We start from the raw sequence: 20505 nt of genomic DNA, 5'->3' as shown, positions 1-20505 counted from the left end.
GGTATTACCAAGATCATGGCCTGGCTGTGCAGCACAAGGGGCTGTGCCACTGATGGGTTGCTAGCCAGTGATGTATCCCCAGCACCTCCTGTGCCACCATATGTGGTGGTGCTGAAGCTGAGTGACTGCACAGGAGCATCAAGCAGGGCTGTGGGGTCTCACAGGCTGCAGCAGTTTCCTCTGTGCTAGCAGGGGGAGAGCAGAGAGCTTGATAGAAAACCTCCCCAGAACAGCTCTGGCATTTCTGCTCTCACACTAATCCTGGCATGGCATCAACTATCTCTGTGCTGGCTCCCAGCATGGCCCAGCATCAGCTCTCTCGGGTCTGAACCCAGCACATTCCCAGTGAGTGACAGACTCTTCTCTTTAAATCCCCAGATAAAACACATGTACAAGTGAAACATACACCACATAAAGATGCTGCAGAAGGATAAACAGACAAGATGACAGAGGAATAGATGATTAAGGGTGAAATGACTGAATACCTGGCATAATCTCCACAGCAAAACTGGGCAAGAGATCAGCAAGCAGCCCTGTCCTGCCTAGAAAAGACAGAAGGAGGAGAAGAGGAGAGAGGTTACTGCAAGAAAAACACACTCCCCAGCCCCTGACTTAGCCTTCAGTTCCCTTCCTCATCAGCCCACTTGCACTCTGAGTTATGTGAATTCTCTCAGCCACAGATGTCATCCTGCTCAATGCCTGGTGTCTGCCTCTGCACTTCTGCCATTTTGTGTCCTTGCACTTTATCTTTGTCAGTGAAGCTAGGGGGAAAGAATCTGGAACAGAGCTTCTCTAATCTGGGCACAAAATGACAAGAAAAAGGAGTCCCTTTAGCATGGCTACATGGTAACATCTTTCTGTTACACGTGCAAAAGCTCCTGGAAATGCACAACAGCTCTTAAACAGAAGGACAGAGTTTATTTTTGAAATGTACTGATGTAGTTTCTACAGATATGAAACATCTTTAACCCAGGGCTATTGATAAATCAGCCATGTGCTTCCAAAACCCGTGGATGCTGCTCTCCATGTGGGACTCTGTGAGTGCACAGACAGCTCCAGGGAAGGAGCCTTGAAGGAATGCTGTGCATATGTGCTAATTATTTGGAGATGCACGAGCATCTTGGTGAGACTGTGTGACAAAGGCCAACTCCCAAGGGAAGCAAACCAACCAGGGAAGGATTAATGCAGAAATTTGTGGGATCACTTTGAAAAAGAAAAAGGAAACAAACAAAACAAACCAAAACAAACCAAAACAAACCAAAACAAACAAACAAACAAACAAACAAAAAAAAAAGGCAAGTCGACTTCAAATTTGTAATTTACAACCAAATACAAACAAACAAACTCCAAGCCCAAAGGCAGCTTGATGCCTGTTTGTTTTGGCAAAGAACGTCTGGGATATTTCCAGTACACAGCAAACATCCTGCACAGGGCTCAGCTGTAATTTGCACACACCTGTGCATTGGCAGAACAGCCCTAAGTGCAGCTGTGCTCTGAACTCTTCCATGGAGCTCCCAGGATCCTGCTGGGATTTTTAAGGACATGCATACATAGGAGAGCTGCACTCTGAAGTGAGACACACACTGTGGGCCACACAACAGGAGCAGCCAAGGTAAGCCAATGCAGAAGTGGCAGGAAGCTGCCTTTAACCTCCCCACTGTGCAGCACTCAGACACAGTGATGAACTGGATCCCAAGTTCCTCAGCCTCTAGTCTGTCCTTGAAGGTTATTACAATCAAATTCCCACCATCCATTTTTTCTCAGTGCTTCAGCAGAGACTCTGTAGAGATCAAAAATCCACAAGGAAGCCTGCTGGAGCCATAATGAATATGCTGTGACTGCAGGCAGTGCTTTGCAGCCAGTTGCAGCTCATCAAAGCTGACTGGTACTCACAGGAACGCCCATCCTGATGAGGTGGTCCTGAATCCTTAGCAAAAGACAGCATGGTGATGCTTCACATAATTGCTCCCCATTTACCAATTTGAGGGAGGACTTCTGCCACCAGTCTGCTGCAACGTTTTCATCTACATTTACAAAGAGTTTCATGACATTCCTTGCAGTCCATTTCCTGGAAGGATCAAGCGTTCAAGCCGCTCACAACTAATGTGTTATATTCCATGTGCATATTAAGTATATTCCTTATTTTGGCAAAACAATACACAACTCTTTTGCAGGCCTCTGTGTGCATATGTGAACAGCACCTATATGAACCACATGCATGCAGGATAAGGGCAGAATTAGCATGTAGCTCACCTCCCATGTTATTACCTCTGCACAAGCTCACATGCAGCCCTAGTGTGAGAGTGAGAGCAGATGCCAGTGGACAGATTGCTGGAGGTACATAGCTAATTTAGGCTTCTATTGATAAAAAATGCAAGGAAATGACACCTTTAAACAGCAGGAATTCTTTCTCAAATGGTCATTGACGAATAAGTGCCTGCTTTATTTTGAACCTACCTGGAGAGCCTCAAACCCTGCTACTGCTGGGTACCTTCTGATCTCCAAGAGGAATCACATGTCCAACAGGGAAAAAGCATAACTTAATATAACAGTGCCTGAGAATTTGGTAAAAACAAAGACAACCAAAGCAGCTCCTCTGTGCTACCCACGAGCAGCCAGCACTTCCCTGCTTGTGCAGCCTCACTTGGCTTGGAATTTGCATCCCTGCCCTGCCAACAGGACTCACACAGCCCTGGAGGCCCCAGAGCCCCCAGAAGGGATGCACAAAGCCTGGGAGGACCCGAGGCAGCAGCAAACCCCACCACAGCTCCTCCTGAACTCTGCCTGCCTCGCCCAGCCCAGCTGACAGCCAGCAAGCACAATGCCCACCCCTGGGCTGAATAAATCCCCTGATTAACCCTTCCCCACACCATTCCTGCAGGGAAGCCAACAGGCTGAGGCTGCCCGTTGTTGCCCCAGCAACCAGAGGCTCCTACCACTCATTGAAAGCAACTTTCCTTCCTCTGCTGCTGCTGCTGCCAGCAACAAGTAAAATCCCAGTCTTGGTAGTCAGCAGGCACAGGGACACAGGGACACTGGCTCTTGCCTCCTGCCCTCTGCAAGCCTGGCCCACACATGGCCACAGCCCAGAGCCAGGTGGTGGTCACAGAGAGGATCCCAGGGCAGCACCCTGGTGAGGCACACACTGCCCAAAGCACAGAGGGCAGAGCATCCTTTAGGACCCATGGACTCCATGCCTAGGATGCTCTTTCCATGGGCTTTAAGCTCACCTCCTTCTCTCTCGTTTTTTTGGGTTTCTTGCAAGGAAATTTTAAAGCGGATGCTGGGGCTAGATAGCAATTGGTGGGGAAGAAACAACCCAGTAAACATCCTGCCAAGAGAGCATCTGGCCACACCACCTCTGCACAGCAGCTCTGCCCACCTGAGAAAGGGCTGCAGGCACTCCAAGTAATGTCTGGGCACCACTGCTGTGTCACAGATCTGTGCCCCCACCCACCAGAGTTTTGTGTCCTCTGTGCAAGCTCTCAGCACCAAGGGGATAGAGGGAATAGACAATGGCCCCGTTTTCCAGGGTTGTCCCGGGTGACTGTGTCAGAGCTAGGAGCTTGTCCTCATTCTGCAAGGATCTGGGACATGTGCCATCTCCATTCCCAACAGGCTGCTGAAGGGTTTTACCTGCCCATAGTGGCCTCTCACCAGGCACCTCACACGCCCCAGGCCCCAGCCAGCCTCGAAATGCAACGGAGCTCGCCAGCCCCCCATCTGCACTGGCAGAGCACAGGAGGAGCAATGGGAGAGGAAAAGCTGAGGGGATGCAGAGCAGCTCCAAGAGGTGCAGACACACAGCAGAGGCGAGCGAGGACAGGAGTTAATACACAGCAGGCAGGCAGGCGACAGAGCAGTGAGCAAATAGCAGCAGAGCAGGGAAGACCTGGAGTCAAGCACACAATTAGCAGAGAGTCTGCAGAGAAGAGACATAAAAATAATTAGGGTAAGTGGTGCAGCTGAAAAGAAACGATGGCATGAATAAAGTAGGCGCAGGTGCAGTCAGAAACAGGGCAATTGTGTAAATATGGGAACGTGGTAAATCCTGGCAATCGCATAAATGTGGTAAATATTGGGTAACTATGGCATGAACTGCTGAACTGCTTTCTGTTTGCAGGCTGCTTCCACAGCCCAGCCTGCTGCAGTGGGATCACAGGACACAGCAACTACAGAGGCAATTATTTCCTTCTCAGTGGTGGAAAACTCTGCCAAGCCATGCCACAGCAAGAGGGCCCTGGCAAGGGACACTGCCCTGAGGAGAGGCTGGAAAGCACAGGAGAGGAAGTGTGGCCCTTGTAAATCAGACACTTTTCCAAGGCAGCTGCTGTGAGATTTATTGGGGGAGCACGGCTCTGCAATGAGTTCCTCTGTGCTCCCTCTGCTTAGAGTAAACTTTATCCTTTCTTCCCATGCTTCTCTTCAATTGGACAGAGAAACAGCAGCAGGTCCTCTTGGAGATCAAAGTTTTAGCAGGCAACAAAGACCTCCGAGGAGGCTGTTGCCTTGGCTACCGTAGTAACCGCGTCCTTTAATCACACCACTCTCCTCTGCCAGCAGCATGTGGCTGTCGCTGGCAAACAAGGAGCAAAACAGGGGTAAAAACCTTGGCAACAAGTAGCACTTCTAATCGGTGTGAAATAAATAACCTGGAGCAGGCTGGGCTAGGACTGGGGTATAAAGGCAGCAGCACAGTGGTCTGGGGCAGTGCATCAATTTTCCAGGATTTTTAAGAAGGAGGCTCCTGTGCCAGTCACCTCCTTTGCCTGCTGGCTCTACCCACCCTTGGTCACAGCTCAAGGTCGGTGAGCCCTCTCCCTGGAGCTGCTCACAGACATTTTCCCAGCTGAGACGTGGGCCAGCACATCCCCAACACAAGGCCACCAGCACAACTCTGCCAGCTCCTGTGACCGAGCACTGGCTCGGATGCTACTGGCAGCTTTTCAGCAAATCAGAGCAAAATCCTAAAACCAACATCATGTAAGGGAAAATTCTGCCAAGGACTTTTCAATCTCCGAAATCATGTCAAATTTTATTATACAGTCTCTCCTGGCATAGAAGAGACTTCCAAACCTGGCTATATTTATACCAGCTATTGAGTCACTTTGCTGAGTAAGAACTGCCTTATTAGCATTGCACACCATACACACGTGTCCCAGTGGAGATTCATCCTCACTGAAAGTCAACACATGTCTCTATTAGTACATTAATTACTGTACAATATGCTGTGTCTATATGTATCTACATTCTTTACTTTACATCCTTTACTACTTTTACTATGGGTGTGAGACTTTCAAATTTTGGGTTTAGCCTATATGGATACTGGCTGTTAATATGAACTGCAGATGTCAGTTTACCAATGTTAGTTGCCAGCTGTCTCCAGAAATTAACAACTCAAGTGCTATTTGTTGTTATTTAAAGCATAACAATGGGAGAAAAGGAAGCTTAGGGGGCACCTTACAACTCTCTACAACTGCCTGAAAGGATGGTGTGGGAAGATGGGTCAACATCTTCTCCCAGGGAAGAAGTGGCAGGGTAAGAGGAAATGGCATCAAGCTGTGACAGGGCAGTTTCAGGTTGGACATTAGGAGGAATTTTGTCACTGAAAGGGTGGTTAAGCACTGGAATGGGCTGCCCAGGGAAGTGGTGAAGCCATCATCCCTAGAAGTGTTCAAGAAACACTGGATGTGGCACTTAGTGCTACAGTTTACTCAAGATGGTGATCTTCAATCAAAGGTTCAACTCAGTGATCTTGGAGGTCTTCTCCAACCTTAATGATTCTGTGATTAACCATAATATTTCACTGATACACAGTTTATGTAATATTAGCTGCTGAGCTGTATGGAAAAGCAACCTGGCAATATCTGTCTAGCAAAGCATACAGGTCACTAACCAAAGTGTCAAACCTACAGCTGTGGAGTACTTTCTGGCCTCTTCCAAAAACTTGACAGGTCCTGGGGAATGGAGCCATTGTTTTGTGAAACCTGTCTAAGCTATGCAAAACCTCAGAATGCAAACATCACTGAGCTGCATAGACCTGTGCATTCCAGGGTACCCAGCTGTGCTGAGCTCTATGTACAGGCACTGCTCTGGAGCTGCTCCAGCTTGGGAAGGGAGCAGTGTAGCAGCTTACACAGGTCCCTGCACCTGGTTAGTAAATTCTGGCTCTTGGGAAGGCCTATTGGGTTGTATGCAATGCCATGCAAGGAAGCTGGACTACCTCCTGATGTGAGCTGGTGACATGAAGCCAGGGTGCACTGACACTGCACTGTACTTCTGGTTTGAAGGTTACTCCAGGCACACTGCATCCCTGCACTGGTACACGTGCAGCTCCCTTCAGAAAGGCTGCAATGAATTACTTCACTGAAGCCCACTGACATTCTCATATAAAAATGCAACACACAGGGGCTACAAATAACAATATGATTAATAGCACTGTCTGTGTTTCAAGAAGCAGGACATTAGCTGCCAGCTACTGTAACAGAAATGTAGACTTTCTTCAATTTAGGATTCAGCCTTTTAGATTCAATCACATTAAAGAGTTTAAAAAATAAAAAGTATAAACTTGCAAATGGATTCATTAGCCCAGCAGTAATGTCAGCAAAGGTTCTCATTTTCTAATAAAACAGAAGAGCAGGGAGTGTCACTTGATTCCTGCTGTGGAATTGCTAAGCTCTGGACTAGTTCATGTAGTGTTCAGCACATTACATCCTGTTAGAGGATTCCAAATGCCATCAAAACACACATATATCACAGAATCATTGAGTCCAGCCTCTGACCAAACACCACCAGACCATGGAACTGAGTGCCACATCCAGTCCTTCCCTAAACACCTCAGAGACAGTGACTTCAAAACCTCCCTGGGCAGCCCATTCCAATGTTTAACCAACCTTTCTGGGAAGAAATTCCTTCTTATGTCCAACCTGAACTCCCTCTAGGACACCTTGAAGATGAGCCCCCACCTTGCTACAACCTCTTTTCAGACAGTTGTAGAGAGTAATAAGGACTAAAGAATATTGTTTAAAGTACAATGAATGTGCAATAGCATTTTTAAAATTTAAATTCTTTCCTTACTCTACAGGAGGTTCCCTACCAGTGGGTCTCCCGTGTTTCTGAGGCAGAGGTTGCTACCCCTGTTCCCTCACCTGCACTGCTTCCCTTAGAGAGGGTTAAAGTCCCTGACTAAGCAAAAAATACTGAATGGGCTTTTCAGAAAGTACATAATAAGCACATGCCTAACATCAGGTATGCTTTACAAATCCTATCAGCTTTTCTGAGCACACATGGATATACATAAATGCTTGTATGCTTTTCTGAAATAAGTGTGACATGAGGGCAGCACATGGGATTCTCTGATGCTACAGCAGCTCTGTGTGTCAACATGACATGTCCAGGTAATAAAACCCAACATGCAATCCCATCATGACCCAGGCTCTCTGGCTACTTAAGAGGTCACTGAAGGTCTCTGTGATCACTTTCCTAAGAAAAAAAAGAAATACTGTAATTTGTCCAGGTTTAGGATTTTGCTCTAAGTTGTGATAAAGTGCCTTTTGATCAATTTTTCATGGTATGATTCACTGAATACAAGCAGGACCCTCCACTTTTAGCTAAACAGACTTCCATTAATTTATTGCTGCTATAAGTATGATATCTACCATTTTTGCCTCTCAGTCCTTTCATGGTTTCAATGTGATATTAAACTGCCCTTTTGTCCTGGCATTAATATGAAACCACTAGAAGAGATATTTTTATATTTCCTTTCCCATTCTGATTTTTCTGTCACCCCAAGGAAAACGTGAGTGGGTAGAACCTCTGCTCTGTTCAAAATTCTAATTTATGCTGAAATCATGCAGCAACCCCAAAATAAGCAATGTAAATTGTATCTGAGAGACCACTGTAAGCAGGGAGCAAACAGCAATGTGCTCTGGGAATCTCTCACACACCATCCTTCTGCTGCTCCAGCCTCTCTAACAGGAAATCTGGGTTCCACCCAAAGAGCAGCAGAACAACAAACAAAACCCTTTCATCACATGTCCCCTTGGACTGTAGAATTTTTACAACCTACATCTGTATTCAGTGTCTCCCTCCAAGCAGTGGGATGGAACAAGAAGTATCCCAGAATATGCAGACTATTAAGAAGTGGTATTTTCATCACTGGCTGCTTCATCCTTTAGCCATCAGTAGGGAGAGATAAAGGAAAACAAATAAAAAGTAGCAGCAAAGGCATAAGGAAAAGAATAAGGTGGGAAGGGGAAGAAAGGGAAGGAGGAAAACAGGTAGGTAACCCTGGAATTGCACCAAAAGCTGGAATGTTGCCTGTATCCAGGAAAAGCAATATACAGAAGTGCCTAACAGCATGAGGCAGAAGTAAGCCCACGACAAATCTGCTTTCATGCTGCTGCCAAACTTGGCAGAGAGCTGCATAAAGTGCAAGGTCAGGCCCAGAGGCCAAGCAGAAAAGCAGATTTGGCCAAGGGTGATGCAGCCTAAGCTACATGTGTCCCCCAACATAACCACAATGAACAGGGGGCAGAGATATCAAGCCAGCTCCAGAGGAGGAGATTTCTGTGTTTTCTCCCCACAGTCTTCTGTACACACTGAAAAACCAATTCTTCCTGTTACCATGGCACTATTTCATCACTGGTGTCTGAGCACAGTTGTAGATACACAAGAGAAGACACCAAATCCTAGACAGGAAGGTGAAGAAGGGACAAAAATTCAGCAGCTCATCACTGCACAGACACAGGACCTCAGGAGGGAATTTTAACAGCTACCACTGCCACCTGGCAGAGATGATAACCTCACCTGAACTCACACAGGTCAGTCCTGGGCCTGTTACTAAGTGGCAGATGATACACAGTCACACTGGGTTTACACAGGCGTGTGACACTGTTTTCTGGAGTGGCCAGACTGACCTTCCACTCCAACTGTCCATTGTTGGGCTGACATTAAAGGGGTGAGGAGAGGCAATGGCACTGTGACAGCCACTCACCCATTCAGTCTGGTTTACTTGGTGATGATAACTACAGCTCCAAATATAAATACCAATTAAACTCTGACCTTTGGCAGATCAAGGGAACACTTGACAGATGTGTTCTATTGTATCCTTCCACAGATCACCTATACACTATCAACCCAAGCTTTTTAATATTTCCATCACAGGATGCACAGATCTGTACTCATAAGAGCCACAGTGAGGTCTTAAGGTAAATTAGGAAAAATTCAGCTTTTTGCTCTCCTGGGGACATCTAGGATGTAAGTAATACAGCTGGCTCCAGGCATGTCAACTAAAGTCCCTGAAAGTCCCATTCCACTCTGCTTTTCTCCTCTAGATGGAATGGCTGCTTTTCTGACCTTTACAGTGAGCTGCATCACTGAAAGCATACCCTGCAAATAAGGAATAAACTGATCCTGATCAGCACACTGCTTAAGGGAGCTTAACAGAAACAGAGCCAAGCACACACACCACAGTGAGGGTAGATGCTGTTAGTGGCAGCACCAGCTCAGACCTGATCAGGGTGACTGTGAAACTGCACCTCTAACTGGACAAGTGTTATTAGGCACACATAAAAATCTCTGACACATTCAACACAGTGCTTCTTGACATCCTCACAGGTCAGAGGAGTGGGACGAGGACTGCAAAAATCACAGGATCTGATGTCTTCTGGGTGTCTGCTGTTAAAAGACTCTGTCTCAAGTGTTCATTTTGCTGCAAGTTTTTTGTTTTATCCCTTAAAAACAGGAGTTCTGCCTTTCCATAGCCCCGCAGTTTCTGCAGTCATTTACGCCTGTGTAGCGTGTGAGCAGTGTGGGTGTAAACATTACTATTCTGGTTTGGTAGCATTTGCCACCCACTTTGCCTAGGTGTGAATGACTGCACAAGGTGCAAGGCAATGGTGACAGTGCTGCAGGGACTGTTTTACATAGCTCTTACACTCATAGTAATAGTGCACGGGGATGGAGAGACAGGGAGAGAGCAGCAGGAAAGATGCATCAGGTATCTGCTGAAAAAGCAGTCTGACAAGAGGCCTCACCAAGCACAAGCAGCTCCACTGATTCTTCATTCTTGCCCTCCACATCATCTGGTGTGATAATAAGGCAGTAATAGAGGCCACTGTCTCCCCACATTAACTTCCCGATTTGCAGGTCTGCATCTGGAAGACAAAAAACAAAAACTCAGGTTTTCTCCCCAGCACTTACAGGAAGAATGGAGAGTTGAATGCACTGGGTCCCAAATCCATTTCATTTCCTTACTAAGATGAAAGGTTAACCTTATCCAGAATCCCACAATATTCAGGAAAAAACAACAGGTCAGGACTTCTGGCTGTAGATAATGCTGCAGAGCAGCTCACCCTGCAAGAGCCAAGAGCAGAAGGGGTCACTAATGCCTCTCTCTGACCTTCCTGTCACTTAAGGCTGGGGTCCCAACACTATTCATGTCATGAAAGAAAGGCTTAGTGTCTCCTCTGCAGCATCTCAGTCATTTGGGAAGAGGTTACACAGAGACAAAGCAAAACACTCCCTCTTGTGAGGCTGATCACATGCTCTCCACACCAAGGAGTCTCCACTTCTGGCCAGGTGGTCTCCCCAGTCAATGAGACACCTTGTGCTTTGGAGGGACAAGGTCTCTCACACAGCCTTCCAGATAAAAATGTTTAAGGACCCTGCCACCCCCATCTCCATCCAACCTGACTTCATCCCATGGAAATCTCTTCCTTTCACTCTGCCCAAGGCTGTGTTGGTTTAGGTTCATGATGGGGTAAGCTGCTAAAGTCCGTGGCTGAGCAAACATGAGGTGCAGGATAATCTTGGTATTTCAGAACTAGGAAAACATCAGTGGCATTTGCAAAGAAGAAAAACCTATCCTGCATAAACTGTATTTGTATCTCTCTTGCTGCCATCCCTCTGCTAAGTAAAATTTATACACACAGCAATATGCAGAAATCAGGAATAAAAAGCTTCCACTTCATGGAAAAGAAAAAAGGACACTGTATCTGAAGATCTACAAGGAGTCAGCTGAAGGGAATTGCCAAAGGAAATTACCTTTGGGTCTAGGATTGGTTTGTTGAATCCTAAATGTCTGACATACAACAGCTCTCTTCCCACAGCCTTTTCTGAGGGAGTCACCTGAACAATTACTGCCAGACTCCAGTATCCCAAATTAAGGGTCCATTCCAGCCCCACCAAGCATCACTGGGGTAGGAGAGTTACCGTGGACAATGCTGACATCTCTTTCCTTATAGAAGTCTCCTATGGTGATGGCAGATCCCTGCTTGGAGGCCACGACACGCACTGTCCTCCTGCTGTCCACACAGTCCAGGTAGGGATCCCAGTCCAGGTTCCTCTTGCTCATTGTTTGCAAACCAGAAGTCACCATACCCAGAGCTTCTCCCATCCGGTCCTGGCAGTAGGATTTGTACCTCCACTGCACCACAGCAGGTTGGGTGGAAGAAGTAGAGAAATGGCAGCGAAGCAGAGCAGGCTGAAATAACATGGCCACCTTCTTCTTCTCAGGCACAGTGACCTGCAACCCTTCCACCTCAGCTAGAAGACAAAAACATGAGTGTCATATGCTTTGGCACTGCTTGAAGAGGAGCTACTGCATTTTATCACAGCATCATTCTCCCCACATACATAAAATTGTCCATCTGTTTCAGGTGCTAGGGCACAACACTCCTCAATGTATGCAAGCACGGATGTTGGCAGCAGAAACAAGTTTGCTTTCTCATAGCTTACAGTCACAAAGAAAAACACAGCATGACGGGGCTGAAGGCTCAAATGTAGCATGCTTATGCTGTAGAAGCCCTAACACAATGGTGTGATGACTCACAGCTTCTGTGGCAGGTTCAGACATAAGGAAGAGATATTTTGGGGATGGCCATGCTCCACTTGTACAGCAGGTCAGCCAAGGGGTCAGATCCTATGTTCATAAGTCACCTCCCTCCCCATTTCAGTGGCATCACACCTCCTCTTTACAAGTCAGGCAACACACAGTGCCTGGACCAGCACATTCTGCACTGGTGCCCAGTTAGTGCTGCCAAACTCCAGAGATGCACGAAGGGAGTGGATCCAAATCACAGAGCTCTTCCCAGGGCTGGCAAGTAGCACTGAGAGAAATTGCTCCATGTGGGAGGTGTGGAGAAAAAGGGCCCAAACCCACAAGTATGTTCACATTCTGAGGGAGGAGAGGGCTCTCAACAAGTAATGTTTATCTAGCAGCTGACAGGAGAGCTGCAGCCTGGACCTGATGCATTAAGGCCCCAGAGAAGATGCAGGGGACTGCTACTATACCCTTGTGTAGCTGAGAGAGTCAGTGAGCAATGCCAGCCCTGGGGAGAGTGAGGCACTCCATCCAGCCACAGGGATATGGCCAAAACTCCCCCACATGCCCTTTGCTGCTTCCCTCCTTGTGCTGCAGGCAGCAATGTCTGAGAGCACTCACACAACACTGGGAAAAATAAATCAAATTCAGTGTGGAAAATGTTGGTGTTACCACACACCTCACCCAGAGCAGGTGAAAAAGAGGGAATATGCAGGAAAACAGGGAAAAAAGAGGAAATACAAAGAAACACTCAAGATAACAAATCAGAAGAGAAAGCCTACACAACATCTGGGGAAGGGACTGGTGGACTTGGGGAAGCTTAGTGAGGAATGAAAAGACTGAGGACAAAGAAAGACTTCCTGATATCAAGAAGCAGTAGAAGGGAAAATGCAAAAAAGAAGAAAAACAAGTAAGGACAAAGCATCAGAGCAAATATAAGATGCAGAAGGTAAGCAGGATGGCAATCAGGAAGCTTGCATTCAGTTGGAAGAAGATGGAGAAGGTGTCTCAACCCAGGTAAAAATAAGTACAGAGGGCTGCAGTCAGGTTTCAGGAGATTCAGAAATAATGTAGAGAAGAGAGGAAATGGAGTCAGCAAAAATAACCCACCCACTCTAGAAAGCAGAGATGAAAAGGAGATGGAAATTGGCAAAAGAGAGTGAAATGACAGGAGATATCTTTAGAATGGGGGGGGGGGGGGGAAGGCATAGACTAAAGCATTAGAGCTTGAAGCAGACAGAGAGCAATAAATGCATCAACTGTGTAACAACAGCAGGCATGAAGAGACAAGGTCAAGCTGGAGACAGCTGCAGACCTGAAAAGCAAAAGTGAGCAGAGATTGCATGATCAGGATTCAGAACCAAAGGAAAGTGAAGAGGCTGGAAAAACAGTGAATATTAAATTCAACAAGTTATCACTGTCTGAACTGTAAACCAGTCTGTAAATCCTAGTTGGAAAGGAAAACACAGTATGGACAGAACCTAGGAGAAAGATGATTTCAGAGAGGCAAGGTGGTCACTGATAAAAACAGAGTTACTGATCTAGGCAGGATTTGACCTTAGGGACTACTACGTGAAGGTTTGAGGAGCAGAAGGATGCTCTGGCATTTGCACAGAAATGCTGTATTATGCATACAATGAATGCAGAATGCACATTGTGCTTGTGCCATGTGGAAGTTGCACAGGAGGTTCTCAGTTTTGCCAGAAGTGCCTGGACCAAAATCCAAACGCTGAAGGGTGGCTGCTCTCCAGACTGCCACCAAGCACAGCTGAGGTCTCCCACAGGACAGGCAGGGGAATGAGGCAGCTCCTGCACCTTCCTGACACACAGGCTAAGAGATTATTCAGCAAGTGGCAGATGAGACATTTCTGCCAGGCTTCCTTTACCCAAGGACCAAGCAGGGGCCACATGGCACTAAGGGAATGCCACCACTTGCTTCTCCAGGTGAACCAAGTGGTGACGCCTGATCCTCTCCTCTCCAGAGATTCAGGGTTTCTGGGATGCATCTGAATGCAAGAATCATGAACACCTTGGAAAAACCAATGGGTTTTCTGGCAGCTCCATGCCTGACCCCTCACATTCTGAGGCCAAAGCCCCCAGAATGTGGCATGAGCTGATCAAGTGACTCATCACGTTACCTCAGCTTCAGGGATAAAACAGTGACACACTCAATATTTAAATCTTTCCCTTGTGAACAAGTATGCTGCTTACTAAACACAGTGCTCTCAGCTAACCATGCACCACAGCCCTCCTTCCCTGTTAATGAGATTAATGAGTTTGGCAAGCCAGGGACTGCTTTAATAAATGATTAGCTGAGCTTTAGCAAATTCTCATCTGACTAACTTTCCCCACCCTACCCCCATGTGAATGTCCATATCAAGAAAAGAAAAGCTTTTGGGAAAATACAGGACTTATTTTTTCTACCAAAACGCATTTTGGAGAAGTGCATAAAATTATCTGGCATCTTCTATATCCTATCCCAAGATCTTTATTAACTTCTTAAGTATTATTTTCGGATTCCTTCCAGGAATAGCACTTAAGAGCAACACAGTGCCTCAGATTGGGAGACTGGAGCAGAGGAAACTTTAGATCTATTTAAGTCAAATTATATATAATTATATATGGCTGACTTGGGAAATTATACACCTGTTATTTCCTTTGCCAAAAAAGAATTACTGGAATTGATTCATGCAGTATGTCACTGCTGTAACAGTGTCCACCAAAAAGGCCACCAGGATGTCTGACTGCCTGAAGACAAGATGGTGGCTTTACACTGATCAGTTATGTCCAGGAATTATAGATTTCCTCACCTTCTAGAAAAAAGTACTGATCTCAAAATGTAGTGTAGCCAAGACCAGAAAAGCTTCAGATGTATAACAGGACAGAACTCTGAGTTATTAATACAGCAGAGAAAAAAAAGAGTGAAATACGTGAAAAATTATGAGGAGCTTAGTGACAGCACCATGGTAGCTCTTTGTCTAGCTTAATACAAACAGGACTAAAAAGAAACTGAATTGTGTTGTGCTATGTTTTGACTGATGCAGACAGAGCAAAATTAGCCCCTACTTCAAAGTCATCATGGAAATGCAATTCCTGCACTCTAGAGAAGGAACATGTTCATTGTGAATTTCACAATGTTTCAAGCTTCACAAGAAAAAAATCTAGCTCCTCATGACTATGTGATTATTTTGGTTTCCTCCATTCTCATTCTCCTAAACCCAAAGAAAAAGGTCTGAAAATACTAATGAATTGCATCTTGCAAACACAGTTATCCTTTCTCGTCGAAAAAAAAAAAAGAATCCATGGGTTTGTGTGTCTGTACAAATATATATACACACACTCCCAGAGAAAGAGCTTAAAAATAAACACACTTCTGAAATATAATTGTATGGGGTTTGTCTGTTTCAATTGGCAATGTGCATTTGTCTCCTTGCTCTGATTCCTTTCCTGAACTATCCTCAGATTATGCATTCAAACTATGCAATCAACACTGCACACAAGCTATCACTAATACATTTCACTGGTGATTAAAAAAATTCCAGGAAGCGATTACAGAGGGGATATTTGTTAGGGAGGGTTTGAGCCTTCTGAGCCTGATCTTCCTAAGCCCTTCCCTGAGCAAGAGAGAAGGCAATTGAGAGGTGATAACTGAGGCTCTTGCTTTGCCATTGACCTCCAGAGAAGCCTATGCCTCCCCGAGGTGAAATGAATCCAAGGAAGATTTAACTTCACCACACAGCCTCTAGGAATGAAATCACAGCATGGTTTGGGTTGGGAGGGACCTTAAGTATCATGTAGTAAGAATAAAATTGATCTGAAGCACCAAACCCTGGAAGTAATGGCAAAGCCAAACTAGTTCAGTGGAACATGCCTCAGGCTGCATCCTTCTGGAACACACAAGACTTGAGTCCAAGAGAAGGCAGCACACATTATTCTTCAGGCACATCGCTCTCCCTATCTGTGCATACATCTCATCTCTTTCTTTGCAATTATTTGGCTCATGCTACTGCTTGCCTGAGGTAGTACAGCTGATTCTATAAAAATACAAAAATTGCACCCCCCATTTTCACGTACATTTATTGACAGGAGTGGCAGCTGTGCACACAGGAGGATGGAAATCACTGGGTTCTGAACCAGGAACCTCAGGAAAGCTACTGCTAAACTTTGGGCTTTGGCAGAAAAGCATGCATTCACTGGTAAGAAACAGTGCCCTTAGGGCAGCTTATACCACTTCCCAAATAAAACAAACTGTTGGGCAAAAGTACCATTGGTTTTGGCACCTCGGATAACTATGCATCATTTCAAAGTGTTCTCTCCCCCACTGCTGAATACTGGCACACCATTCACACTTCCAAATGTGGATCAGGAAGGGCAAGATCTGGGCTTGGAGACCAGAAAGTCAGAGATGATAAAGAGATGTGTAAACAGATGAATGGAGAGCCAGTGGGATCACTGAGATTGTGCTGTACAGGTTCTTGCCTACTCATGTTGGACTAAATCCAATCCATGCAATTTATTAGCAAAAGCCATCACCATCAGATTGTGTCAAGTGCTTATGGGAAATTAATTGGATGTCTTGGTCTGGTTCTATCAGACTTGTGTTCTCAGCAACTGTGACCACTAATTGTCAACTTTTTTGGAAGCAAGAAACCAATGCCTGAACAAGTCAGCTGCAGCTGAGGTGAAAGCACAGGTCTGTCTGTCTGTTTTTCACAGCTCTCCATCTACTTAACCTGGAAAGGGGAAAACCCAAAGCAGCTGCAGAAAAGCACAGCCTTGCACACCCAGCACAGAACCTCAACACCAAAACACTCCATGTCAGACAGCCCAGGCTGTACAAAATGATTGCAGCAGACATTGGACTATTCCTTGCTCTTCCACATTCTCCCTGGTGCCTTCTCCAGGCACCCTCTGTGCTCGGTACACCCCCTTCCCACAGCCCCTTGCACACATTCACAGAAGTCACTCTGGATGCTCTCAGGTGAATTATCTCAGCTGTGGCCACCAGATCAAACCCACTCTCTGTCTTACCACTGCCTGAAAGCAGTCACAGTTGTCAGATGCCTCCTGATTTAGACTTGGTTTGGCATCCCAGAAATCATTCCCAGAAATATCACTCATCAAAAGCCTGAGAACAAAGCAAAAGAAATGCAAGGATTCTCTCCAAGCCTTGTAACACCCAGCCATAATACCTGTCCTTGGGACGGCATTGGGATTTCCACTGCTGCCAGTTTCACTCAAGGTGACCTGACAGGAATACAAAGTAAGAAAAACCCGAGATTTCTTCCAGCTATGCTACACTTATGCACTTATGAAGCCAAGTAAGGGAGGAAGTCAGATGAACACTTTAAATCAAGACAAGTAAAACAGTCCAACCATTTCCTTGCCTTCCCAAGGAGTGTGGTCAGCTGGCCAGAAACAGTAAAGCTGTGCTCCAGCATGCCCCCTCTCCTGCCCTCCTGAACTATGGCTGGGAAAGATCAGGTACAGCAACAGTATACAGGGACTAGGTGGAATTACTGGTAGAAAACTACTTATCAGGAAGAGATCCCATTTTAATGTGGGCAGTCTTCTAATTGTAGATTTTCCAAGCTTAGCACAAGTTGTGAGGCAGAAAAAATTTGATCTGCTTGTTCTGTACATAAAACTGGAGTTCAGTCTCCAGTGCAGCACTATGTTCTTGTTTTAAATGCATTCGAAATTTCAGCATTAATAAGAAAATTGTAAACACAAGGGGAAGCTTCATTCCAGAATCAAGCTGCACTTGGTAAATTACAAGAACAGGCTTTACACAGGGACTAAGGATACTTGGCAAATTTTATCTTCTTTTTATAGAATGAAAGCGCGGTCCCACACATATCTTAACCCGTGTGACCTCACAGGAAGGAATAAAGAACGACCTGCTCTTCATCCATGTGCTGTTGTTATTAAAATCCTCGCTTTAGGCATGTGGGAGAGCAGGACAGGAGGGGGAGAAGCCAAACCAAATCCATTGTGCCTCACACAGGCTTTTTCGAAACTGCCGTAAGAACTCACAATGCACGAAACCAAACAAAAGATAAATCCAAGAGCCAAAAATTAAAGACAAACAAAGGACAGAGAGGAATTACTGCTGGGAGGAAAGGGACTGAAAGTGCTGATTAGAAATTTCTCAGCCCACCTCGAGGCGAGAGGAGGGGAGGGAAGGGAACGAGAGCCTTCTCTTTCACGCTCCCTTTTGTCTCTCTGCTTCTTCCCCATCTTGCACTCTGTCCCCTGGCCCCTCCACCTCCCCACCCCCACTTCTCTTCCCCAGAGGGGAGCGTACCACTCTTCCTGATTAGGGCTCCTTACCTTGATGCAGACCTTTCATTCCTTTGCACAGCCACTGGGGAGAGGAAAATCTTGAATGCATGTTTGCTAGCCCCCTCCTCCTTTTCTGTTCACACACACACTGACACACCTTTGTTTATTTGCTTGCTCTCGGTTTGAAAAAGGACACCAGCACCTGATTTATAGCTGGGCAGCAGCGGCTGGAGGGGAGCACTGCCTGCCTCCATCCCTCAGCACACAGCTATGGATAACCTGTTGCCTGCCGGAAGCCTGTGCCTGCCAGCTCTCCACAGCACCAGCAGCACGCAGTCCTGTCTCAAAAGCACAGGGCTAGAGGAAACTGGAAGGTCTTCCCACTGCAGCGGTACATCTCTCTCTGCATTGACCCTGCATGCTCCAAACAGTGCTCATTGCCAGGAACCGTGAACTGCCCTCAGCGGAAGGAGAAAAGTGTCAACAGCCCGGTCTTTTAGCTTGATAAAAGAAGTCCTGATTAGGCTGACATGTCCAGATAAAGAAGCTCCTTAAAAAGAGGCAGGAATGTAATGTCATGTTTAGCTACACCCTGCACTCCTTTGCCAGTCCTTGGATGCTATTTATCAGCACACTACTATGGCTAGTAGGAAAGGAGGGGCAGCTGTGAGTGCTGGCACTCCAGACCAACTCACTGAAGTGGGATACATCTGGAAGCAGCCAAATGGCAGGGAAGGAGGAAGGGAGAGAGGGGAGGGGGGATGAGCTGGAAGCTGCTGAAGCCCCAGATGAGGCCGTGAAACCCTGGAAGGGAGCAGTAGGCAGGCACCGGTGTTGAAGATGACTCAGAGTGAAAATGCAAGGAAAGGGGTGGGTGGGTGGTGGGAGAGAGGTGTTATGACTAAAAGCCGAATTTACTGCTTGTGAATCCTAAATCTGAATAGGAAGAAGGAAGAGGCTGAGGTCTTTTTTGTGGGATACATAGGTGACAGTGGGAAATATATGCCACTTAACCCAAGCGTGTCTGTTTCTTCTTCCAGCTTGTAACCAGCCTGCCTGGCTAAGTCATCCTACTGCAGCTTTTCCTATAGCCTGCTGCTCCTGCCTGTGCCTGGCTGCTGTATCAGCTCAGAGATCCTGCCTCTGACCCGACACGGCTTTCTCCTTCTCCCGGTTCCCGGCTGCCCCGCCGCGCTCACCCTGCTGTAATGCCTTCCCTCTCCTTTCCTCGCTGCCCATCTCAGACCCAGCCCCTTTTCAGCGTGCCCTCTCCTCATCACTGAGCCCTCTCTGCTCGCCTCTCGGGCTCCCTTCCCCCTGCCCTAGGGGGGTACTTGCCCGATCCTTTCGGCAAGCGGTGGGCAGCGAGCTGGGCTGGGGGCAAATCCCGTCCTGCGCTCACAAAGGCCTGGGGGCAACTGCACCGTCACGGGGAAGAATTCCCCCCTGGAATTCTGCCCCCCTGCAAGCCGGGGAGAGGCAGGGCAGCCCCCTCCTCTCACACCTCTGTCAGGACAGCGGGTAAAGGAGAAGTTCCTGCAATTGTTCCCAGCACGGCACTGCACGGCACGGCACGGCACGGGGGGAGCCGGGGGTTTGTCGCCATCCCTCCCGCTCGGTGGCCAAGGACACTCGGACAGCCCCGGGCCGGCTCCCCGTCCCCGGCACGGGCGGAGAGAAGCGCCGGGGCCCCTCGGAGCTGCCCCCAGCCCCAGCCCTCTCCGCCAAGTCTCCGCAAACTGCACCGCGGGACGCTCCCTCCGCAGCATCCCCCCAAATCCCCCCAGCTTCGCCCCTAGATAATCCGTGAGCCCCGGCGGGCTGGGCACCGGCCCGCCCGCGCTCCCCCCGCCCTACCTGCGAGCCACAGGAGGACGATCCATCCCAGGACGTGCCCATCCATCTTCCCAGTGGTGCAAGCGGCGGGAGCGGCGCGGGGGCGGCCCCGCTCGGGCAGCCGCCTCCCGCAGCGCCGGCCGGGCTGGCGGAGCTGTGTGCTGTGCTCCGCTCCTCTCCGCTCCTCCCCCGGGCCGGCTCCCGGGCCGCCCCCGCCGCTGCCCGGGCTCGGCCGGACCGTGTGTCACCTGCTCGGCTCGGCTCGGCTCCGCTCCTCCCCCGGGCCGGCTCCCGGGCCGCCCCCGCCGCTGCCCGGGCTCGGCCGGACCGTGTGTCCCCGCTCGGCTCGGCTCCGCTCCGCTCCTCCCCCGGGCCGGCTCCCGGGCCGCCCCTGCCGCTGTCCGGCGAGAGGAGAGGAGGGGGACGCTGCTTCCCGAAACTGCCTTGCTTCCCGCCTTCCCTCCCTCCCTCCCTCCCTCCGTTTCGGTTGCCTGGTGCCGCTCCTCAGCCTACGGGCATCCCGGCACGTCCATCTGCAACTCCTCCAGCCCCCGGCATCC

General features: G+C 47.9%; 1 protein-coding gene across 5 annotated transcripts in view; it reads right to left on the bottom strand.

Moving 5' to 3' along the window:
• ILDR2 (immunoglobulin like domain containing receptor 2) overlaps positions 1-20129 on the bottom strand; it is a 41610-nt gene extending 21481 nt beyond the window's left edge. Inside the window, exons 1-4 of one of the 5 annotated variants that reach the window (XM_056493253.1) lie at positions 19967-20129; positions 11215-11547; positions 10038-10157; positions 486-542 (exon numbers count right to left, since the gene is read on the bottom strand). In XM_056493253.1, coding sequence (XP_056349228.1) covers positions 486-542; positions 10038-10157; positions 11215-11547; positions 19967-20012 — 556 coding nt within the window. In that variant the 5' untranslated portion in view covers positions 20013-20129. The remainder of the gene's footprint in view (positions 1-485; positions 543-10037; positions 10158-11214; positions 11548-19966) is intronic. The other 4 variants (XM_056493233.1, XM_056493244.1, XM_056493262.1 and 1 more) reach the window with 4 other exon arrangements.
• Positions 20130-20505: the final 376 nt, after the last annotated feature.

This window comes from Oenanthe melanoleuca, chromosome 1 (assembly GCF_029582105.1).
Source record: "Oenanthe melanoleuca isolate GR-GAL-2019-014 chromosome 1, OMel1.0, whole genome shotgun sequence".
NCBI lineage: Eukaryota > Metazoa > Chordata > Aves > Passeriformes > Muscicapidae > Oenanthe > Oenanthe melanoleuca.
The sequence above is the reverse complement of the archived record's forward strand: the minus strand, read 5'-3'. Positions and strand labels throughout refer to the sequence as shown.